This window comes from Antechinus flavipes, chromosome 4, assembly GCF_016432865.1.
Source record: "Antechinus flavipes isolate AdamAnt ecotype Samford, QLD, Australia chromosome 4, AdamAnt_v2, whole genome shotgun sequence".
In the NCBI taxonomy this organism is placed as follows: Eukaryota; Metazoa; Chordata; class Mammalia; order Dasyuromorphia; family Dasyuridae; genus Antechinus; species Antechinus flavipes.
Genome location: NC_067401.1, coordinates 349,340,778 through 349,367,290, shown reverse-complemented (window position 1 = coordinate 349,367,290; position 26,513 = coordinate 349,340,778). Strand labels below are relative to the sequence as shown.

The 26,513-nt window shown below is 35.2% G+C and overlaps 1 protein-coding gene across 1 annotated transcript in view; it reads right to left on the bottom strand.

The window, feature by feature from the left end:
* Positions 1-26,150, bottom strand: part of FNDC1 (fibronectin type III domain containing 1) — a 117,630-nt gene extending 91,480 nt beyond the window's left edge. The window contains 1 exon segment of the mRNA XM_051996746.1: positions 25,889-26,150. Coding sequence (XP_051852706.1) covers positions 25,889-26,150 — 262 coding nt within the window.
* Between the last annotated feature and the right edge of the window lie 363 nt (positions 26,151-26,513).

Sequence of the window (26,513 nt, the reverse complement as noted above, 5' to 3'; positions counted from 1 at the left end):
ATTGAAAATATAAATTGAATAGGAAGTGGTTTGAGTGCTTCCAGTTGAATGGAAAAGGGTACTTCCTATGGATGGACCCTAGTATGTTTTCTTTCATGAGAGGGAAGGATAAGATTACTCTTAGAAGAAACAATATCTACACTGGAAAAAATACAAAGTTCTTAGATAAACAGAGTTAGATTTTTGGTGGGGGCAGTTAAATGGTGCATTAGATAGAGCATTGGGCCTGTGCTCAGTCAAGAAGAGTCATTTTCCTTCATTCAAAGTTGTGTGGCCCTGGGCAAATCCCTTTATTCTGTTTGTCTCACTTCTTTATATATAAAATGAGCTGGAAAAGGAAATAGTAAACCACAAATATGTCTTTGCCTAGAAAATCCCAAGTGAGGCCATGAAGAATCTAATATGACTGAATAACCACAAAATTAAGTAAACATATTAAGGATTATAACCAAAATATTGTTGTTTTTGTTGTTGTTTTTGTTTAGTCACTTCAGTCATATCTGACTCGTTGTGACCCCATTTGGGATTTTGGTAGCAAAAATACTAAAGCGGTTTGCCATTTCTTCTTCCAGTTCATTTGATACATGAGGAAACTGAGGCAAATAGGATGAAGTGTGACTTGCCCAGGTGACAGCAAAGAAGTGTCTGAGGATGATTTGAACTTCGGTCTTTTGACTCCAAGTCCAGTGCTCTATCCACTGAAACACTAGCTACTTCCTATTCTCATTCCCATGCAACCTAATAAATAGCCCTTTTTCCTTTTGTCCTGACCTACTTCACTCACCTTTCCAAGGGATTTTCTCCAGGAATCTGGAAAGAGTTTTAGAGAAAAATATTATTCTTAATATTTCCAGAGAAACTAAAAATATTTTAATATACTTCTACAACACAAACTATTGTCGATTCAAGCCTCCCTCCCCCAACCTGTAATAATATAATTAAAAAAAAAAAACTCTAGCTATTCACATGTATCCCTAAAAACATTCATCTTATTAGATTAGGACTATTGTTCTACCCTATCAGAATTCAGATCCTGACTGTGATCCAACATATTTAACCCGTTTCACATCTTCTGCAGATCTGATAAATACACCATTATCTATGCTTCATCCAAATCAGTGATAAAAGTACCATTATCTATGCCTTCATCCAAGCCATTAAAAACAACATCATCTGTGGCTTCATCCAAACCAATGATAAAAGCAACATCATCAATAGCTTCACCCAAGCATCTTCAATTAATTTCGTTTTATTAGATTCTTCCCAGTGTTCTAGCTTGTCAAGATCTCTTCAGGTCTTGACTCTCCCAGTTTAGTATCAACTGTACATTTGATGGGCATGCCATTCATAGCTATCACCAAGTCATAGATTAGGGGGAAAAAAGCATTATTTCTGGTCCTCAATAAAGACTTTTTTTTAGGTTAAAAAAAAAGATTAACAACTATCCTTGAGTCAATCCATTCAACCAATTTTAAATACACTGAATTATGTTATCACCTGGTCTCCATCTCTCCATCTTTTCCACAAAATAAATAAATTAATTAAATTAAATAGTATTTTTTTTCTGAAGTTTTGCTAAGAAAGGCAGCTAGGTGGCATAGTGGAGTCAGGAGGACCTAAGTTCAAATTTGACTTCAGACACTTGGCATGTACCTAGTAGCTGTGAGACCCTTAGCAAATCACTTAGCCCCAACTGCCTCACAATAAATAAATAAATCTTTGATAAAAATGTAGATAAATTATATACACAGTATTCCCCTTACCTTGTGATCCTTCATCTTTCAGATGAGGAAACTGAGACTCATAAAAGTGAAATGACTTGCTTAGGGACAAAGAGTGAGTAGTAGAGTGTAAGATGAGAACACAGGTCTTCTGATTGATAATCTAATATGTTTCCTGCTATGCCACAGTACCTATTTCTTATTAATAAATTTTGTCAACAATAATAATGTGATTTTTATATAAGACTTGAAATTTGAAAATTAATTTCTTACTGCAAAGCAACTCTATGAAGTTGATAATGAAAATATTATTATCTCCGTTTTATAAAGCAGGAGGAAATTGAGGCTTAGAGAAATTATTACTTAGATAAGAATCAACGAATGTCAACATCAGACCTTGACAAACACTTGAATATACATGTGATGCCCATTTCAATGACCATGTTGCCTTTCAACACCAACTTCAAATGAAAAAATATTATTTCTAAAAGCAAATTTTGAAATTTTATTATTATCCATTTTAATTGTATATATTTGTGAAAAGCAAAGCATTTTCTTGTGCTTCTAACCATTTCTTCAGTTTTAATAGTCCAACAGATTCATATAAAAAATAACAAAGAGAATGTTTTTAAGGAAGTAATAAAAAGGAGTGTTTCTATTATGCTGAAAAAAAGTATTTTTAAATACATTCTTCTGGGGGTTATCAGAAACTATTGAAAATGTATAAAACTTGAACCCCTGGTAATTTTCATGATGTTACTCAGATCAAAAACAAAAACAAAAAACAGCCAAACTATTTCTTAGTCAAAGTAAAATAGTTTGGATTCAAGGACAGTACAACCTAGACGGGATCTTAGAGTACATAGACTCCATCTCCATTTTACAAATGAAGCAACTGAGTCCCAGAGACATTAGAGATTTTCCCAATGTCACACAGCTTAATGAGTTGCAGAACTGTCACTCTAGCTTAGATCTTCTGATTCCCAGAATACCTTTTTTTCTTTCATTTTTCTCTAAAGAGAGAAACGAAGTTCAAAGGCTAACACTATCCAACATTACCTCTCTAAATTAGATTCACCAGACTATGCCTTAGTCCTGCACTTTAATCTTTCCCTCCAGGCATTGAGTGTGATTCCTAGCTTTTCAACTCAAATCTGAAATGTAATATTGGATCTTCCAAAGAATTCAAATTTAATTCTCTGGGGACGCTAATTCACTAGATTTTTAAAAGTTTGCCAACATGGGCACACCTATCTACAGAAGGCAAGGAAAGCGGATACCAGAATTAAGCTTTATTTATTTTTTAATCATGCTTTACATCTTCTATGTATCTGATGATCTGCAAACCCTCTTTTATATATCTGACATTTTAACTGCAATAATTGTAACCCATTAACTCAACTGCAATATACTATTAACAATTGTTAATCTCTCGATTATGAAAATAACTAAAGGAATGTAGGATATTTTTTCCATAAAATTTTCTTTTAAAAAATCCAAGTTTAACTAGTTCCCTTATATGTATGAGGGATTATTTTTTAATGCAACAAAGAAAGGTCTCTGTGTTTATGTAAGGACTTTCTATTTCATCTCCACTCAAAGTGCAAGTTTAACTTTCCACTCAAACCAGCCAAAAACTTCCCAGACTGTGAAATGGAGAAAACATAGATTCCAGCATAATCGTACTTTTTCAACAAAGAAAATCAATAGGCCAGTCAAAAAAGGTTCCTATAAACTAGAAGTCGATTATTACTGGGATAAAAAAAACAAATCTGTAAATGTAATCCAAAAAGAATGCCAAAGACCCAGAAAGAAAGAGAATAATTTAGTTAATAGTTGTCTACAGGATACCACACCTTCAGAAATTTGAGAATAATCAGATGTTTGGCACAACAAGGCCGAAATACAGAATGATTGATATTTTTCACAAAGTTCATCTGGCTAAATATCTTGCCATTTTGTAGATAAAGTCTTTATTTTTACTCAGTATCACCAAGTCCCTAGTCATGCAATTATATAAGATATTCATGAAAGCAAAAGTATGGGGCTGCAAACACTTGCTACTGGCCAAAATACTGAAAACAAACAAAAATGTAAGGTAATTTTTTATCCAGAAATTTGATTTTCTCTGAACATTTGTTTATTCAATAAATATTTAATGAGCATTACTGAATTTTTGAATGTAGCTATCCCTTCCCTCCTCACTCCAACCAATATTGATACACTATAAATTCCCCAAAGCCTGAAAGCAAGTCTTTTATATGATCAGAGGTTCTCAGATTTTTGGTCTCAGGATTGCCTTACACCCTAAAATTTCTGAGGACCCCAAAGAGCTTTTATTTATTTAGTTGTTTACTACACCAGAAACAAAAATATCTTACTTTATTTTTGGTGTTCAGATGTTTTTCAATCATGTCAACTCTTCATGACCCCATGTGGGGTTTTCTTGACAAAGATATTGAATGTTTTGCCATTTTCTTCTCTGGCTCATTTATTTTACAGATGTGGAGACAAAGAGGGATAATAAATTTAGTAAAAGTCTGAGACCAGATTTGAACTCAGGAAGATCAGTAATCCTGACTCCAGGTTTGGCATTCTGTGCAGTATATTGCTATCTAGCTTCTCCTTTTAACCTAACAGATCCCCCAATGGCAAGAACCCTAAGGGCTCTTCAAGACCACACTTTGAGAACTACTAGTCTGGGCATCTCCTAAAGCAAACAAACACAACTGCTTTGCATATTACTGGTACTTAATAAAATAGCTGTTGAATGAAAGAATGTTGAATCTAAAACTTACAGGCTGAGCCCTCTTCAGCAAACTCATTGCACACACAGATCATATCCACAAGAGACTTTTCCTTCCTTTATTTGCCTCGAGGCAGCTATATGACATAATAGACAGATCCAGACTTGAAGTCATGAAGACCTAAATTCAAAATCCTGCCTTGAGCATTTAATAGCCAAGTGACCCTAAAGAAGTCATTTAAGCTCACTCAGCCTCAGTTTCCTCATCTATAAAATGAGGATAATAATGACACGTATCTCACAGGAGTATTTTGAGAATCAAATGAGATAGTATATATATAAAATGTGCTTTGAAAACGTTAAAACACTGTATAAATGTTAGTTATTGTTATTATTTAGTATTACTTTGATTGCAGTATGATATAGTAGAGCTATCTCTGGATTTGTATACCAAAAAAAAAAAATCTAGATTTTAAATTTTGACTCTCCTATATGTTCGGTATGGAATCTCAGACAAGATATTTAACTTCTCTGGCATTCAATATCTTAAACTATTGTATTTTATGATTCTTTAAGTCTCCACAAGTATATAGACAGTTTTCATTTAGGGCTGTGGCAAAAATAAACATCACCTCGTGGTCATGTTTTTGGTAATTGGCTTGGCAAAATTAGCTGTTTGGGCCTCCATCAACAAACTGTCTATTGTAAACCTAGAGTCACCTTCACACTATGGTAAGTCATAAGAGTAGGATTCAGTAGAGGACAATTATATAAAGACACTCAGAAAACCCAAATCTCCCAATCCTCAGTCTTAAGCACTCTCCTCTGGCTTACATTTCTTAAGTATTGATCACATTCCTCACAAAACCGTATTTTAACAGCTTCCAATTAATTATAAATTGGGGTAAGCTAGATGGAACAGTGGATAAAGCACTGAGCTTGGAATCAAGAAGACTCCTCTCGTCTGCCTCAGTTTCCTCATCTGTAATATGATCTGGAGAAGAAAATGGCAAACTGCTACAATATCTTTGCCAGTAAAACCCCAAAAGTACCCTGAAGTCAGACAAGGCTGAAACGACCCAAAAAGAACAATTACACATCTAAATATTCTTTCACATGACCTAGTAGCAATGTTCATGAAAAACTAGGTGTGAAAGAAATCAAGGGGAATGAAAATATGCAGGATAGTTTTCAGAAGTATGAACCACAGGCGATTGTTGTCTACTGGGCAATGACCTTGACCCACTTAACCTGCCTTCCCCAGTCTTAGCAGACATTACCACTATGTTGGCATTCAAACTTAACACATGTGTGTGTTGGCACACCTCTATCAATGCCCTATTATGTCAGGACCTCCACAAAAATTGACTTCACTGCAAATTGCCCATAGCACCTCTAACATTTCCCAGACCTCCATTAACCACAAAGCATCATTTTATTTAGCCTGAAAGGCTTAATTCACACACACAAATGCCAATGTGCTTACAATGGATCTTCAAAAGTCACTGAACACAATAGTGAATCACATTTTTTGTGTACCAGCTAAAAGGAGCCATGGGGAACTATCCAAATCTTTGAATGTGAGCAATTTGTTAATCTTTAAAGAGAGATCATCAGAGTTCACTTATAATGGTCTCTGCTAGCACCATAACCTACTGTAGTCCCTATGACTGGCACTCCTTGATATGCCAACCCCAAACAGAAAGGTAGATCTTACTTTTTGAGACTTGGAAGCAAATGTTTTTTTGGCTCTGTCTGTATATCAGATAAGCCAGACATCTAGATGCATGCCCTCTACTCCAAATCCAAGATGGAGAAATTGAGGATGACCCCAGCAGCAGTTTTCATCAGATATACCTCATTGTTACCATTTCTCTTATTCAATATCTATCTCAAAGTTATTATCACCCCTAAGGAAACCTCAGCATACAAAACCTCTTTAAAATTGGAAATCAGAAGATTTGATCTTCTGGGTATCTTTATATAGCTTTTGTGGAATAAGGAAAGGACAGTTTCTTTCCTTCCCTGAAGCAATGTCACAATTTTTGTAAGGATAGTTTTGGGTTTTTTTTGGGGGGGTGAAGTAGGAAGGGAAGGGAATCTGTAGAAGAATAGGGCTAGAATAAAATCGAATATATTAAAAAAGAATCCCAAGAGCAGAAGCTAGACACATTGATTTATAATTTTATCATCTGACTATAAATAATTGTTCTTTCATACAAGAGGGCAGAAGGCTAACTAAATTCTGTAGCTTTAAAAGTCCTTCAACCCTTATGCTTCCTTCCAATTAGACTGAAAAGGGAATAGGAAGTACTTAGGTTCAAAGTAGCCTGTGGTGCCCTATATAGGCATATCTCATTTGATTGTATCTCTCTTAAGTGCACTTTGCAGATAGTGCTTTTTTTTAGGTTTGCAGCAACCCTGCGTCCAGCAAGTTGATCATTGCCATTATTTAATAGTATGTGCTCACATCATATCTCTATGTCACATTTTGGTAATTCTCTCAATATTTTAAACATTTTCATTATTATTGTATCTGTTATAAGTCAACCAGGATAGAATGCTGGGCCTGGAGTCCAGAAGACTGATCTTCCTGAGTTCAAATCCAGTCTCAGACACTTCCTAGACATGTGATCCTGGGGGAGTCACTTAGCCCAATTTACCTCAGTTTCCTCATCTATAAAATAAACTGGAGGAGAAAATGACAAATCATTTCAATATCTTTATCAAGCAAATGCCAAATGGAATCATAAAGTATTGCAAACAACTGAGCAGCCACAAAATCTGTTACAGTCATCTGTAGCCAGTGAACTTTGATGTTATTTTTACAATTGTTTGAGACACCACATCCATATAAGATGGCAAACTTAATCAATAAATATTGTGTATGTTCTGACTGCTTCACCAACCAGTGATTTCCATCTATCTCTCTCCCTCTCCTTGGACCTTCCTGTTCACAGATATACAATACTGAAATTAAGCCAATAAGTAACCCTCCAATAGCCTCTAAGTATTCAAGTAGAAAGAAAAGTCAACTGATGGGACACATTTCATTGTTGTCTTGTTTTAAGAGATTATTACAGTCACTCCAATATTCAGTAACCATCTCTTTAGTCTGAAGCCATCAGCATCAAGGTGAAATCTTCCATCAGTAAAAATATTATAACTTGCCAGAGTCTCAAAAATAGTTAGCATTTTTTAGCTATAAAATTATTTCTAATTAAAGTATGTATGTTGGGATTTTTGGATGTAATACCATTGAACAATTAGTGAGACTACAATATAGTATAAATATAACTTTTAAATGCACTAAAAAAACTGAAAGATTACTTTATTGTGATATTTGCTTTATTATTATAGCCTGGAACCAAATTCACAATATTTCTGAGGTACGAGTGTAATTACTTGAAAATTTTTTGAAAGTGATTTGTTCCAGCATGCTAGTATCTAGATCTTTATACTGAGAATACAAGTATGAGTAAAAAAAAAAATTGAAAGGAACTGGCCAATATACAAAACACTTTCTTGTTATCTATATGAGTATACCCCACAAAGTCAGTTCACCATTGAATTTTCTGTAAATAACATTGTTAATTTATTATAATGAAAGTCTAATATACTTAGTCAATCCTGAAGATGAGATGAATTCAGGCCTAGTGTTTGGGTTGAATGCTCTTTACAAGGAGTAAGTAGCACATGACATGTTATTCACCATATACAAATTGTTTACTTAAAGAGTCAAATCCTTATAAAGAACAGGCCCCATGAACAAAAAGCTCTATTTAGCTGCTTTGAAAACCAGAAGACAAAAAACAAGGAGAAAAAATTCAAGGGGAAGAGGAAAAAAGAGAACAAGATAGAAAAAGAGAAAGAGAGGAAAAGATCCAATCATGATGCAAGAATGAAGCATAAAAGATATATAACCAAAGGAGTACTTTTGCATCTCTGAAATATGAAAAAAACAAAAGATAGATCTCCAGAGTCTGTTGTATCAAGATAATATGTGTAGGACTTATGAGAAAACACAAGCAAGAGTTGGATAGCATGCAATAATGTGGAAGAATCTATTTCAATGGAATAGGTACCCACATAGATCCTATCAAGGGATTTTTTGACCTTTGAACCTAAAATTTCCCAATTCATAGATACTATCCCTTTAATTCCCTTTTTTCAAGCTCTAAAACTGGAAGCAAGAAATTTCAGGGAAATTAAATAAAAATAAAACACTTTAAAAATATTATTTATTATATGAGATGGTATTCTAGGAAAAATATTAGAGAAAATTATGAAGAAGTAAAAAGCAAAAGACAGCAATCAATAAAACTTATTTTAAAAAGAACTCAGGGTATAACAGAATTCCTTAGAACACAGTTTGAAAAAGAATGTTCTAAACGTTACCAGATCATCATCACAAACTACTATTAGCTATCTATACATAGAGTATGTTCAAGATTATTTCTGACTTATTTGGGTGGATTGTTTTTTTCCTTGACAAGCTTGGGGAGTGGAAAAAATGTCCATTTACTGGCACACTTTTTATATTACACTATTCTCCTTTATCATCTCATCATATTTATTTCATCACGTTCTTTCTTTAGCACTCTGTGTCTCTGTGTCTATCTCTCTGTGTCTCTGTCTCTGTGTCTTTCTGTCTCTATCTCTCTTTTCTAAAGAGCAGACTAAAAATGAAATATCTGGGAATTCTGATTCTGAAACAAAAATCCTCAGGCTATCACTAAGTCATTGAGTGAAAGCTAAATCTCCATATTCCAATTATTGACTGTATTCTCCTAGATGCTTCTCTTCCTATAATTGCCACTCCCTCTTTAACCAAATGAATTGGCCATTCCATTAAGACACCTTCTGATATGTTCTAATCTTGAGGAATTTTGAGTTTAACTTTATTGGCCAAGTCCTACATTCTTTTCCCCAACTATTGTGTAACTTTTTAATAGGCTGAATCAAATTAAACTAGAGTCACCATTTGAGACATTCAGAGGGAAAAACAGAAGGCTATTTTACAAGTAAATTTTTTTTTAAAGCACATTTTCTCTTCAGCTCATCCAATGAATGTTGACATTGGACATTTAATCATTGCTATTCGATAAATATATATTGTTGTTGTTCAGGTATTTTTCAGTTATATCCAACTCTTTGTGACCCCATTTGAGGTTTTCTTGGCAAACATATTAAAATGGTTTGCAATTTCCTTCTTCAGCTCATTTTACAGAGGAGGAACGGAAGCAAACAGGATTAAGTGACTTGCCCACGGTCACACAAATCAAGTCTTACTGACTCCAGTCCCAGTATGCCACTTAGTTCCCTAAATATTGATTAAACCTCAATTATATATAAAGCATTGCATTAGTTGTTAAGATACAAAGATGAAAACGATAAGCTTCCTTCCCTTCTGAGAGTCTACTGTCTAGTAAAAGGGCCCAAATGATTGATACATATTAGAAAATAATTAAGTGCAAATGAGAGGTTAAAGGAGCAGGTGACTTAAGGAAGTGCATCCTTCGATATCATAAAGTGATAAAAAATTAAAATTCATTTCAAACATTAATGAACAAACCCCTTCCAGATCCATTGGGTTAAGGATTTAAAGGTCTTTATGTCCTAGTCAATCTCTTGGGAGAGACTCAGAGATCTCCCCAGAAGCAGCAAAATTGTGATCTATAAAGCAAAGATCTTTAGACTATGTATTAAATCCTTTTTGTGCTTATCTATGTCCCAAGTACACAGCAATGGCAGATTACACAAGGTCTGACATTTAATAACAATTAAAGCTGAATTTATTCCTCAAAGGTTAGTTAATTCCTGTCCTCTCTTATTCTCCTGATCTTGATTTTACTGAGCCTTTGATTGCCAAAAATCCCTTAACTTAATTCTAGTTCTCTCATTCCCATCCACCTCAATCTGATTCTAGATCTATCCACCCTTTCCACTGTGTCCTCTAGAATGCCCATTCTATAATTAACAGACTTCCTTTCGTTTTTGACCTCTTCTTCTCTTGTCCCTTCTAATTTCTGGCAGTTGCTGAGATTTGGCTCCCTATAATGACAATGAATCCCTGGTCACCATTTCCCACTATCCATTGCCCTTTGTTTCATAGCTTCCCACTTCACTGGTCTCAGTAAGTGAATCAAAATTCTCTATACTCCCCATGCCATCTCCTAACTATCCCTTTACTACTATCACCCAACAACTTCATCTCTTTTTAGGTTCATTTGGGTTATATCAATCAATGGGTAGATTACAAAAAGCAAAACCAGTCTCTAGCCTTAAGGAGCTCACATTCACACAATTAGGCTCAGGTCTCACTGAGATTTTTCTTAAACATTTTATCTTAAATACTTATTAATGTCACAGGAAGGTAGGTACCAATTAGGTAGAAAATTGGAAACCTCTACTAATGAAAAATACAGATATGGATCCAAAGCAGAGAAGGAAAGAGAGGGAAAGGGAAGGAGGAAAGGAAGGAAGGAAGGAAGAAGAGAGGAAATCCAGAAAGGGGGCAGGAGAGAAGTTAAAGACAGAAAAAAGGGGAATGTCAAGATCAAAAGTAGCCCACATCAAGGCTAGGCAGTCCCCTGCCCCTCATCCCTGAGATTTTTTTGGCCTTGTGTGGAGAGGTAAAGAACTTACAGATTAAACACATATTGATCAGAAACTGTTAGCTAAAGTAGACCAAGCCTATAAGCCCCAGTCACGTGATTTTAGATAAGGCCTGGACTGCATTCCATTGTCCAAAGAAGGGATTACAGGTGGAAGAAACTGTATATCACCTTGTCTACTGCATTCCACTGACCAAATAGGGGAATAAAGGTTTATGTGACCAATCACCACATATAGAGGGTGGGATTTTGGAGGTTCTTTGTCTGAAATGTATAAAAGCTGTGAACATTTTCAAGAGAGTGGCTCTCTCCTGCTGTGAATTTGGCTCACAGACCAGGATGGGATCTGCTTCTCAAGATTCTAATAAATAACTCTACTTTCTATGTGTGATCTCTGAGTAGTCAATTTGGGGAGGTCTTTTTGTCCCAAACAGCCTCTTACACTTTGCCACTTTGTATTAAGATCAGCATAAAGTAATGTCAAAAACTACATTCTTCAACTAAAACTCTAAACATCTAGTTTCACAAGAACTATTTGTTTAAATAAAGCTGAAGAACTTTCATCAAAGAACACAATTTAGGGGAGGAAAGAATATGTGAGGATCTTGTCTCCTTCTATGTGGTACCAGACTGCAAGCCTGAAAGATTTTTTCTTTTTCTTTTTCCTTTTTTTTTTTTCCTGGATCTTCATATTCCTTACATTCATTCTGTAATTGAGAAATAGTTTCTTAAAAACACTACTATTGTTGGTCTGGCATAAAGTCCAGTCTACTGTAAATTACTTAACAAACCAGCCAATAATCTCTTTGAAATACTCATTCTTTTTTGAAATGCTAAAATCATTGTCTAGCTATGTTGAGCATACGAATGCTCATTTCTATTTCCTAAGTTAACACTTGTCTTATTCGGAAAGTTCCTTGACACATAGTAACCAGAAGAAAGAGAAGTCAAACAAATACTTTGTAGCAGGAATCGTTCCAACAGAATAAGAGGTATGATGGAAAGAGACTGCAACACATACAGAAGCATGGAGAATAGACTAGGAAACCATTCTTTGAAAATATCAAAGGAAAACAGATATGAAAAACCTTTTAAGGAGGAAAACAGCTAAAGGAAGAAAGAAAACAAAGGTGCATTGTTACCAAGCATGTACAATAATAGACTTCGCTGACAGAAATATGAGATACATGGTCACATGTATCAAAGGCAAAAACTAAATGCAGATCTTTGAAATTCCAGCAAATAGAAAGCTGGACTTGAAGTCATAAAGAACTGAGTTCAAATTCTACCTCAGAACTTAGTAACAATTTTGTGGCCCTGGATGAATTACTTAAACTCTTAGTCTCAGACTCCTCATCATTCATCATAGCACCTATTTCATTCAATTGTGAAGAATTAAGAAGATAATATTTTTGAAGGATTGAGTGGGATAATATCTGTAAAGTACCATATGCCTATTAAGAACAATCCTCTTTGCAGTATATATATGTTGTTTTTCTATATATAGATTCTATAGCTATATATTGATCACATGTTAAATGCCTGGAGTTTTGAAGTTTATTCACTAATGGCCAGAGAAAAATTAATGTAGAATTCCATGAGGCATATGTCTATAATTCAAAATTAGCAATTAGTACTTCAATATTAAGTAATAACTTCAGGGTTGGAAGGGATTATGATGGCCATATAGTCCAGCCCATATCTGAAAAAGAACTTTCTTTACAATATATCCAATCAATGTCTAATTTTTGCAGGAAAATCTCCATTAAGAGACAATTCATGACCTCCCAAAGTATTCTATTTCACTTTTATTTCTATAACATCCACATATTTTTCCCATTTCAGCTCTCTCGTTTCATGTAGAACTATTTAATTCATCTTCAAATACTCAAAGGCAACTGTCACATACCCCAAGTCTATTTTTCTCATTTCCCATTTCTTTACTTGATCCTTGTATTACATAAACTTAAGACCCTTCACTATCCTGCTTGCCTGCTTGCCTACTCTTGGAAATCTCTACCTTATCAACAGCATTCCTGAAATATAACTGAACTAATATTCCAGATATAGTATGAGTAGCACAGAAAAAAAATAAAACAATGGGCTGATTATCTCCATCTCTCCATGTAAACCGTTCTTCTCCATGTCACTGAAAGATCATATTAGATTGGGGGTGGGAAGTCACAGATGATTCTTCCTAAGCTTACAATCTACTACCAAAGTTCTATGATGATTTAGAAATAATTAGGGCAAAATTACCATGATATGAATAATTCTTTAAGATATTACTTCTGAACTGGTAAGAATAATTAAGGATTAAAAAATCAATATAACATCCAACATGCTTTATTATTAGCTGGAACTAACAGACACTGGGAGACTCCTATTTCATGCTCATGACTTGCAAGGTCAGATGTCTTTTAAAGTTTCTTACAGCTGTAAAACTGCCACCAAATACCCATTATTGGCCTTTTGGTTCCTAAAGATGAAACTATTATTTAAATATCCTACATAAATAGCTAATGAATAAGAATGGATGCTCACATTTATGTATAGCCCTTTAACTACTAGTTAAATCCCCCCAATAAACCCAAACCTTTCCCAAACATTCTCATTTGCTCTAAATTGTGCTACATTAAAGAATTAGAATACAATAATGACACTAAATGGAGAAATATGAGGAATGCAAAGAAATCTGAATGTACCTTTAAAAAATAATATAAAACAAGCAATCAGAGTCAACAGAAAGAAAGAAATGTATACTAATTATAACTGCACAAAAGGAAAATTAATGAGCTTGAATGAATACTTAAACTGTGGGCTGTTTTGTTGTATCTCCAGTATTTAGTAAAATGCCTGGTACGGAGCCAGGTACTTAATAAATTGTTGTTATTATTCAGTTTTGTCAAACTCTTTGTGACCCCTTTTGGGGTTTTCTTGGCAAAAATATTGGAGAGGTTTGCCATTTTCTTCTCCAGGACATTTTACAGTTGAAGTAAGTTGAGGCAAGCTAGTATTTGTCTGAAACCAGATTTGAACTCTTCCCAACTCCAAGCCCAGCACTCTGTCTACTGTGCCACCTAGGTGCCTATTACTTAATAAATATTTGTTGACAAAGTATCTTGAGGAAAACTTAGAAGAAAGGACTGAGGAATTGTTTTGTTTTTGTTTTTATTTTATATACTGAAATTAATCTCAACATATATCATTACTCAGCGAGTTTTGTTAGTTGTATTGGCACACAATACTAAATTTATAACTTTTTAATAGAGATGAATCAGTTGAAAGAGATGAATGCTGTGTCAGTGGATGTGCCTTTAAAAAATTAAAACATTTCTTCTGGCCTTCCTCCTTCTGAATAAAAACAAAGACAGTAATGGAATCATCAATTTTATTTGTCAATATGTCCCTCAAACTTGAAGCTGACTAAAGCCTTTGTTTGTTTTTTTTTTTTAATAAAGCTTTTTTATTTTCAAAACATATGCATGGATAATTTGACAACATTTACCCTTGCATAGCCTTGTGTTTCAGATTTTCTCCTTCTCTCTTCCACCCCCTCACCTAGATGGCAATCCAATATATGTTAAACATGTTAAAATATATGTTAAATTCACAATTCTCTTGCTGCACAAGAGAAATAAGATTTTTTAAAAAGAAAGTAATTAAGTAAGAAAACAAAATGCAAGCTGAAAACAACAAAAAGAGTGTGAATGTTATGTTGTGATCCACATTCAGTTCCTGCAGTCTTCTGTCTGGGTGTAGAGGCTCTCTTCATCATAAGATCATTGGAATTGGTCTCAATCATCTCATTGTTGGAAAGAGTCATGTTCATCAGAATTGTCATATAATATTAATGTTGTCATGTACAATGATTTCCTGATTCTGCTCATTTCACTTAGCATCAGTTCATGTAAGTCTCTCTAGATCTTTCTAAAATCATACTCCTGATCATTTCTTTTATGACAATAATGTTCCATAACATTCATATACCATGACTTAGTCCACCTTTCTCCAACTGATGGGCATTCACTCAGTTTCCAGTTTCTTGCCACTACAAAAGGGCTGCCACAAACATTTTTGCATATATGGGTCCTTGGGGATATAGGCCCAATAGAAACACTGTTGAGTCAAAGGGTATGAACAATTTGATAACTTTTTGAACACAGTTCCAAATTGCTCTCCAGAATGGGTAGATCGGTTTACAACTTCACCAATAATATATTAGTGTCCCAGTTTTCCCATATCCCCTCCAAAATTCATCCTTGTTAAAGCCTTCATTTTAAAGGAATCTCCTATCCGTTTGCCATCTTTCATGGATTTGAAGCCATCCTCTTCCAAGTGGCATCCTGTATCAAGATGCGTCAGCAAAATGCTCAAGTAGCTCATGGATGGGATTTTACAAGAGTAAGTCACACAGGCAAGGTAAAAGAAGAAAGTCTTTTTAAAAGTGCCTTTCTCTAGCCTCAACACATATGATACACAGGTCTCTTCACAAATTACAGAAATAAAACTACTCTTCAAAGCATTCTTTAAAGCTAAACTGATCCATAATTATATTAACAAACTACTTCCATGTGAAGAAGAAGTTAAGTTTTCCATTTCCTCTGTAGAAAGGGAGTATACTGTATTCAGGAAAAACATTATTGAAAAGGCCACAGATATTTAGGGGAAATGAAAGTTGCTTTCAAACTTGAATAAATAAGGAAATATTTTTCTTACCATATCCCATCATTTCTACATGGAAGCCTAGAACCCCCACATTTTATGAATAGGGACTCCCAGAGAAAATTTCAATATCAATGAGTCATCTTAGAAGAGTACATCTCTCCTCCCAAATTAGCTTAGGGTTCCTCTCAACTAAGAGTAAAACAAATAGATATATAATTTATTTCATAGTCTTTGAGTATGTATATTGATGTCTTTTTCTTCTCCTCATTCCTAGCACAGTATGTAATTGAATCTCCATGATCAAGGGGTCAATATCTAAAAATCTTAATGTGTGGCGAAAAATTACAGTTTCACAAAATTTATAGTGAAAAGAGATTAGAAAGATCATCTAAATCCAGAATTTCTTAAACTTTTCCACTTGGGACCCCTTTTCACCCAAGAAATTTTTATGTGACCTGATATATAAATTTAAAATAAATATACAAATCAAACATTTACTGATAATAAATCATACTTTTGCAAAAAAAAAAAAAACCCCACAAATTCAGTTATGTGACTCTTTGTGGGGTTACAACTTACAGTTTAAGAAGCTTTGATCTAATCTAAAGTCTTCTTTTTACTGGTGAGGAAACTGAGGCTCAAAAAAGTTGAAATGTATTACTAATGTTGTCAGAACACCACCTACTCCTGTTATCCACCCCAACTAAGTGCCATAGACTTCCTTAGTCCCTTCTTCTCCACACAGTATCTTGCCTGCTCCACCACCCCTCCAAAAAAAAAAGAGAAAAGCTATAAAAGACTGAGTCTTGCCTTGTGGTTTACTTTTAAGTCAATCATTTTCTCTCCAAGTGGTAACTCTGTCCCTAGCTAATACATCCACCTTCAATGGCTCCTGACAATGTATCTCAAGCCCCAAAATGTTCTGTGTCCAAATTAGCCCAAATACTACTGTATTTATTAAGTGGAATGAGAAGGCCTCTAAGATACCTTCCAAATGGGGATTCAAAGACTAGAACCCAAGACAATATTTCTCACTTCTGGTCATTTTACAGGTATATGTTCCAGCCCCTCAACTACATCAAAGAGTTTCTCCAGGAAAGGAATTCTCTATCCTACCCTATTTCTGGCTTTTAGACTTCAAAACCATGACCCTGTGCCAGGTACCTTCACATATACCATCCTCAAACTCATTCTTTGAAGCAATCTTTTGTATACTGATTTCTCCCATTAAAATGTAAACTCATTTAAAGCAGACTTTTATTTTTTGCTTCTATTTATATCCCCAAGTCTAAAATCTTTCTGGCATTAACTCAGCTAGTTTTCCTTTTGCATAAAGGATTTAATGTCCTCTGCAAATCTGTTGTGTATTCTTACTTACAGTTCATTTATGTTAAATCATACTGGTCCCAACATAGATTCCCATGACCTTTAAGCTAATGAATTTTGCAACTGTATCAGATGATTCAAAGGAATTTGTAGTAAAAGATATGATCACTGGACATAAACCAAATGGTTGCCAATAGAGTGTGGTTTATCATAAACAGTTGACTGGTTAAAGGAAAATTGAAGTAAAGTAATAAATAGACACTCCTCTAAAAGAAGTTTATGGATTTAGAGAGTCAGGAAGGGGGATGTCTTGTCATGGACAAGAAACTAACCTTAAAGTAGTGATTCTTAACTTTTTTGAGTATTCTGAATCCGTTTGGCAGTCTGGGGAAGTCTATGGATCCCTTTTCAGAATGATGTTTTTAACTGAACAAAACAAAATATTTCAACTTACAAAGGAAGCAAATTACATTGAAATAAAATTATCTTTTAAAACAAGTTCATGGACCTCAGGTTAAAGACCCCTGCAGTAGGAGTCAGTATACTGGCTGAATCTTGAAAGCAGTTAGGGATTGTAAGCATCAGAAGAGGAATACATTCCAGGCAAGGGGAGATATTGGTCACAGGTTCAGAGATAACAAATGAAATGAAGCATCTGGGGAATATCTAGTAGACTTATTTGGTTGGAATAGAAAGCAAAAGGGAATTATATGTAATTATTATAAATTATGAAGTATGACTAAATAGTATCCTATTATATCTAATTATTGCATGCCCAAAACAATGCTCAGTATAGTGTAATAGAAAGAAGACTGGCTCTTGAATCTAAGACTCTCTCCTCATTGTCTTCAAACAAGATACTTATCAATCAATTCCTGGCATTTTCATCCATCAACACTCAGGCCTGAAATAGTCTTCCTCCTTATCACCACTTCTTGACTTCCCTAGCTTCCTTCAAGTACCAATTAAAATCCTACTTTCTTTAGGAAGCCTTTCTTAAACCTTCTTAATTCTAGAGTTTTTTTTTTTCCTCTCTGCTAATTATTTCCTGTTTATCCTGTATATATGGAGTAACTAAGTAGAATAGCAGATAGAGCCCTGCAATCAGGAAGACTCATTTTCATAAGTTCAAATCTGACCCCAGATACTCACTAACTGTGATTTTGGGTAAGTCACTTAATCCTGTTTGCCATAGTTTCCTCATCTCTAAAATGAGCTAGAGAAGGAAATGGCAAACCACTCCAGTAACTCTGCCAAGATAAGCCAAATGGGGTTACAGAGAACCAGATACAACTGAAAAATAACTTATTGATTTAACAACAAGTATATGTGTGTGTGTGTGTGTGTGTGAAACACACACACACACACACACACACACACACACACAGCTTGTCTGTACATAATTTTTTACATGTCTCCCCCATTAGAATATGAGCTCCTTGAGAGAGGATCTTTCTTTATATCCCCAGAAGTTAGTACATTATCTGGCATATAGTAAATATAAATATTTAGTATTAATAAAAATTTATTTATTGTATTATATATTATAATAAATACTTATTGATTGGCTGACTGCATCTGTTTTGGAAGACATCCTATGTTGGATGGGGTTGGCATTTAAAATCTCATTTACCAAACTTTTCTTGATGGGATACATTTTATCTTTTGATTTATTTATCAAATAAAGGTTTTATACTTTTCTAGTGTTATTAGAATTATAAGAATTGTAGGTTTGAGTAGGAACTCAAAAACCAGATTTTCTGGCATGGAATCAGAGTTCTTCCTTCTTTTCCTCTGTCTTCAATACCCCTTTTTTTCCTCTTCCTTCTTATTTTCTTTTCTACTTATTGTCTACTGCTGAGCACTCAAAGCTTAGCCTTATTATCTCCACTTAGAACCACAGACTTCAAATTTTTAATGCATATGATGGGGGTGAAGATGGCTTAGAAGTTTTTAAACTAATTTGTTATCTACTAACGAGTAACCAAATTGACTAATTAAGAGAATTTTTATTTCTTGACTTCTCCTATGATGAAATTTCCTCCAATTAATGAAAGAGGAAAGGGGAGGGGACAGCTGAAGAAGTATTAGCACATTAGAGAATTTACTTCTAGGTAAATGAAAGTGACATTAATTTTGTTTTTCTTTGCCATATATTTTACCCAGACTTCCAGAATCTTTCAAAGTACAAAGATGAAAACATAGAAAACTAGTCTTGACCCTAAAACAAATTAAAGTCTCAACAGGAATTTGATAACCCAACAATAAACCGCAGTTACTGCTGCTGGTTCCTCTTGTTGGGATGATGTATGGATTCCTTCATATAAAGGAATGTTTGAATGAATTGCTATGCCACTGGAATGCCATGAGCGCCCTCTGATGACTAAAGGATTTAGAAACTACAGTTTTACTTGAGATTCTTGGAGGGGAAGGAGGAAGCAAAGGGAGCCTCCCACCTCTTACAGAATGAGAAGCATTTCTTGAAAAAAGGAAAATTCTAAGAACAATTCTTGAAAACTCTTAACTGTGTGAAGGTTTTTTGTTTGTTTTGTTTTTTAGCAGACATCCTTCCGAGGATTCCATTTTCAAGGGGGGCACAATATACATTAATAAATTAATTCAAATTCATAATAACCACCACTGGGGGGCGGAGGAGGAAACTTCCATGGGGAAGGGAGACAAAGTTTTAAGAAAAAGGAATTGGCTATCACTGACTCCTATGGATTATGATGATGATGATGGTGGTTGGGATGGTGGTGGTGGTGATGTTGATGATTGTAACAACAATAGCAGCAATGATAAGCTAACATTTATATAAGACTTTTATTATTGTTGTATTATATTATTATAAGATTCACAAAGCACTTTACACATGTTAGGTCATTTAATCCTCACAACCCTGTGAGGTAGATACTATGTCTACTTCAATAACTTGTTCATAAGTAGTCCTTAAAGGACAAAGACCAAGTCTTGTTGTAGAGCAAGCACTCCTTAAATGTTTGATATAAGAGCAGTGGCAGTATGGCCAATGAATTATAGTCACTGGATCATGGAATCCGAACTACAAAGGATCTCTCTCCTGAGAGAATAGAGAGGATCAAGACACCTAGTCGTTAATTGTGGGACTTGAAGTACTACACTCATGCCATTTTGTGACTCAATTCTGGAGCTAGCTCAGTTCTCTTCCTGTTCAATTATGGGTTTAATTCAAATTCTGTCCTGAGAGAAAACTTCAATCAATTGTGGCAATTGGGAGAAAACTTTATTGCACTGTTTGAGCCTAACTCTGTGTGACTGGGACCTTTATCTGCTGCTTATATACCCTTACTTAGGAATCTAGTTTATGTTGACCAGAAACTCAGTCAAATTCAAAGATTGATGCAAGAATTTTCCTCACAATCATACATCTTGAGCAACCCATGTCTTATCTGAAAATTGGCCCCAAATTGGTCAATCAGTTATTATTTCCATGTTACTTCAATTGTTTATCAGTACTTGGAAGGAATGAAACATCTCTTCTTCTGAATTCAGGGAACAGCAACTATTACCTCCTAATCTTTCATCTAATTAGAAATCAGATTACCTAATGTTGTGTTGTTTCCTTTTAATTAACTGGCCTTATTTGATAATTGTTTTTAATATATAAAAGTCTGTATTTAGGTTCCAGGTCTAAACTGAGGAGATCTGGTCCCCTTTTGTTGGACAATTGTTATGCATTGCTTAATAAATCAATCTGTTTAGAGGATCAAACCTTTGTTTCCTCAATCATTTCATTTTTAACTCACCATTCTCCCATTTATTTTGTACAACCCCATCATTTTTACAATTGCTGGAATTGAATCCCAGAGGAATTCAGGGACCTATCCAAGATGACAGGTAGCAAGTAGTAGACAGGTTTAAGTAACTTGCCAGTAAGTGTCTGAGGCCACTTTGAACACAGCTCCTTCTAACTTCAGAATTAGGACTCTATATACTGCACGCTACTGAATGGAACGATGGGCTTGGAGTCAGGAAGACTCATCTTTCTCAGTTTAAATCAAGGTCTAAGTTGTCCATGAGAGTGATGTAAAGTGTCCTTTTAAGTAAAACCTTACCCAAATGAAAGTAGGTATACATGATACTTCAGCCTTTCTGCACTTTAGTCTGCAATAATGATCCCCCCAAATGCTCTTGTCTTCCCTCCTTTTCTCCCTTCCTAACTATCTTATATCTTTTCTCTACAGGCTTATACAAAGTGTTCCAAAAGTTTTAATGTAGCTTTAAGCATTTAAAGCATAGTTATATATGTTACGTTTACACATAAATATGTATATGATGTCACTTCAAATGGCATATAACCTCCTTGAAAGCTTAAATCATTTTACTGCTTTTTATTTCTTTCACCAATATTACCTCAATGCCTGGCACATAGTAGGTACTTAATAGATATTTTGAGAAAGAGAATTTACTGAAAATACTCTAATTTTCTTAGAGCTTTTGTTGTGAATCTCTTTATCACATTCTATCTGGGACTATACTTAACATTTGTCCATGTAGACTCCTCCCTATTAGATTACAATTTTTTAAAGTCAGGGATTAGATCAGTTTTTGTCTCTCTATCCTGGAACTTCTCACTGTGTTATGTATACAATGAATGCTTAATTAGCATTTGTTGGAATTAACTGAATTGAATGTTATAAATCCTAAGTTGCTTATAAATGTTATATACATTTATATATATACATATATATGTATATAGACACAGATATAGATATAACTATAGATGTAAATACAGACCTAAAGAGATGATTGAGATAGAGAATCAATCAAACATTGAATAATTATTATTTGACAAATAGTAAGTACTTAATCAATGATTGTTGACTGAATGACTGCTATGGTAAAGTCATTGATATCTTCCAGAGAAGGGGACAAATTATGGTGCAAAGTATATGAGCAATGATATTGAGCATCACGAACAAGTAAAAATAGCTTCCCACTTGATCACATGAAAAATGTAACTATAAAAATCATATTAGTAGTGAAATTTTGATATCATCAGATAGTAAATAAAGTAAATGAAAGCTCAGCATAGTGGAAAGCACTCTGGCTTTGAGTCAGAAAATCTGAGTTGGAATACTGCCTTCTGCTACTTACAACGTGTATAATCATAAACAAATCATTTCTCCGTAGAGAAATTTTCTCATCTGTACAATGAGAGAGTTGGACTAAATGACCTCTTAGGTCCCTTCTTAGACCTCATGATTCCATGAACTTCTCCATCCAGATTTGTTTCTCTTCTATTTCCCTTCGTAAGAAACATCTTAGCAGGTTCTGTGGTAAGAAGAGTGGTTCATGAAGCCTGTTCATAAGAGACAACAATGTACCAGTCCTTTCTACTGTTCACTATTGTTCCTCTGAAGCTGATTCAACCAGAGCCTTCCCTAAGGAAAACTTCAAATCAGAGAAAGTTTGTCTCGGAGACCCTTGCTCGTCTACTCTTCCCCCAACAGGATTCCAATCTATTCTACTAACAAGGACCTTCTTCTCTTATAGAGAATAATTTAGTACATGATTTTTTAAAAATGTGTTTCATAAAATTCGTGAATAAGGTATTGAACCACTTTACTCTGAGACTTATTTGAGACTTAAGATAGAAATCTTAAGCATCTGCAAGAGACCTCACCTAGCACAATGCTCCCACTTCCTTAATTATTTATTTCTCCATACTCTACTTAAGGATTCCATTTCTCCAAGGCCCCAATTCCAAATAATATGTATAAGCAAAAAGCAATTAGATGGACAAATTGGAGGAAGGTGTTAATGACCTATAATTTCTTAAAATGTTCCATCTACATTTTTTTTCTTTTTTGAACATAAAATCTCATTGATGGAGAGAACCTCTGGTGAAGAATTTTTACCAATATAAATTAGAACCTGTGGTAATCTTAAAAGAGTTGCTTAGAGGCACTAAGGGTTTAAGTGTCTTGGAGAGACAATATGTATCAGAGGTAGGCTTGGAAGCTAGGTCTTCGTGATCCCAAAGCTAACTATCCTCTAATTTGCTGCCCCTTGATATCTGCATTTGTAAAGTACAAATTGGGTTAGGGGTTGGTTAAATACAAAGAAAATTCAAAGAAATTAATCTCTTGGTGAAATTTTAGACAATGTGTTGCCATAAAATTTCAAATATATTTTAAAACAAAAAATCCTTCTATGAACTCTTCAAATTCTACTCAAAAAATGACTGTCTGTCAAAAATCATATACCTAGCCTGTCTTTCTAGATCAAGATAAAATAAGAAAAATTAACAAGAATACAGCAAATTAAAAAAAAAAAAATTTGTTCTTGTTCAATAGTTTTAGTTGTGTCTAACTCTTCATATGGGGTTTTCTTGGCAAAGATGATGGAGGGGGTTTTTTGTTTTGTTTTTTGCCATTTCCTTCTCCAGCTCATTTGAAAGATGAGGAAACTGAGGCAAACTAAGTAACTCTCTCTCATAACTAGTGTCTGAGGCTGTTTGAACTCATCTTTCTGACTTCAAGCCACTGCGCCACCTAGCTGCCAAATAACAATACCACTTTTTTCTCATCTACTCTTGAATCGTACCACCCACTCTTTCCTTGAGGAGAAAAGATCAGATATTCTGTTTTAGGCCACAGAAAAAGCAGAAAAGGAATCTAGTCATATGAATTTGTGGTTCAGAGAAATTGCAATAGCCTGGCAGCCAGATGCATTAAGGATTAAATCCAGAACCCATTATTCACTACCTATGTGACTTTGAACTTTTCTCTGGGTTTCAGACTTTATTTATTTATAAAATGAAGACTTTTGATTAGATAACACTGATACTGTTTTTAATTCTAAATCTATGACACTTCTCACCTTTAAAAGTTTGCCCTTAACTTTGTGAAAACATTTTTAAGGGAACTCTATTTTTAAAAAGATTAAAGTTGCTAGAAAGTTAAGGATTTAAAAAATCTTTGCACAAAGCTTTAGTAATTTATGAACTTCAGTTTACTCTAAAAATAATTTTTAGAATTGTGATCATCTGTCACCATCAAACTGCAACTCTAATAATATCAAGTTTTAAATTGATTATAGATACAGCAAATTTAGACCTTAGAATGTCAGGTGTGCGGTTTTGTTTGTTTGGTTTGGCTTATACAATTTGACTATCTACATTAATCAAATTAACCAATAGTTTGTCAAATCTCTATTTAACTTTATGATGTATAGATGAAGCATCTAAGTCCTGTGAAGGATGATACTTTAACTTTTTAATAGTGAAGTACAGACAGAAAACTTTTCTACAATAGCAGATGAACTAAATTATTTCTTCCATAATTATATGGCATGCTCTATAGGTTTCTATGGACTTTTTTGCAGCATTATTTAACTTAAGCTTGATTGTCAGTCAGCCCAAAATATGTTTGTCCCATTTTATCCACTTCTGGACTAGAGATCATTTAACTATGAACCCCATGTCAACATAGTGAAGAAGAATGCCAGAAAATATTCCAGTTCTAGCATTCCATAGCTTTGTTGTGATTTATGGAAAGCAAAGCATTAGCAAAAGGAGAGGGAAATTGATGGAAGTCAGTGGACTACTAGGAACAAATCCTGGTTCCCAAATTATGGCTTCCAAATTCCAATGCTGTTGCCTGAACCAGGTGCTTGAAAATGAAACAGTCATAAGGACATTTTAGCAAAAATTTCAATGTCAACTTTCTAAGAACAACACAGTTTCATTAACTCCAAATTACTGTGGTTAAACATATGCATATATGTGGTACCCATATATAAGAAAAGTAGGAGGGAATGAGTTTTTGGAAAGCATTCAAAAATGTTTTTTTTTTAATTCAGCATATGATTTCTTTTTTTAAAAATGTGTTTCATAAAATCTGTGAATGAGGTGTTGAACCACTTCATCTTGAGACTTATTTAGCAAAACTTTAAACTTGTCTGAGATGGACTCTAAATTGATCTTTCAACTCTAATGATCTATAATGATTATGCCACCAAGAAAAAGTCCACAAGGCAAAGAACCCCAGCCTACTCTCATTCCTTGGAGGGTTTTCCCTCTGAATTCTATTTTAATTACAATCAAAAGGCAAAGGATTCATATTCCATATCATCAAGCAAGAATCCCTAATCAAAATGGACTTTCTTCTCTTGACTAGGAGTGACTGCTATCAACAAATATTTCAGCTTTTTGGACTCCTACAAACTGATGACATAAAAAATGCCCACACATTTTTTTTAAAGTGAAAAGGCCTGCAAGAGAGGAGGTGGGAACAGAAGCCACTAAATGCTTTAGAAGGAAGGAAATAAACCACGACAAAAATGACTTTTAGACTCTGAGAAACGTTTTTCCCCCAGAAGCTTACAGAAGCATTGACATTTTTAAAATCATTTCAGCACCCACAGTATCCTTCTCTGTTTTAAATCTCTGCTTTCAGAAAAGTCCTTAAGAGAGCTAAAATGTGTCCTTCCTTCCCCAAGCTCTCCTCCCCAACATCCCAACATCAATTCCCTTCTCTGTCATTCCCACCTCGTTGTCCCACAAAATAATGGAGGTTTGGGTGAGGGGATGAATATCACAACAACCCTTCATCCTGATTAGAAACTTCCTATGAACAAGCACAGTGGATGAATGCTCAGTACAACGGTGCCTGTAGTCTGACACCGACTTCCTTCCCTGACAAATTTTGTTCTTTCTCAAATCAGACATGGGATGGTCCCGCGGGAGTCCCCAGTTTCTCCATCGAAGTTCCTCTAAGAAAATTCTGCCTGCCCTTCTTTCCGAAACTGTCTCCACCCCTGCTAACAGGTGAAGCGGGAAAGAGGAACAGTTAAAATATAGGAAAGCCCACTCAAATCCTCTGGAGCTTCCGGGCGCAAAAGCGCGAATCCCGCGCGCAAAGTGCGCCTTCCCGGTCCTTTGGTACCTGGGAAGCTAGATCTCCGAGGATTCCTGGTCAAAACGAAGCTGGAGTCGAGGGTGGTATTGGTGACCACCAAGTGTACGTTCGCCACCTTCCCGAGTGTGGCTATTCCCCAAAGGATGCACTGACCAACCACCCTCTCCATCTGCCACCCCCTTTCCTGGCTGGAGTGAATGAGGATGGACAGGTTAGTGACACTGCAAAGCACAGTGGGGCTGGAACTGGCCCCTCCACGAAGAGACAAGACGGTGGCATGGAGCGGTGGAAGAAAGAGATGGAGAAGAGGAGTGGAAGGGAAGAAAAGACGAGTCGGGAGAGAAGAGCGGGGGGAGGAGAACCTGCTCCCCTAGGACTGGGGGACGGTACCTGGTGCCCCCGCGGAGGCGAAGTAGACGAGCGCGGCCAGAAAGAGCAGCGGGAACCGGGAGAGCCGGGATGCGCACCCCGTGAGAGCCATGGATCCCGGTGTGTGCGTTATTTCCAGCCCGTGCAGAGTGGCTCCCGGACG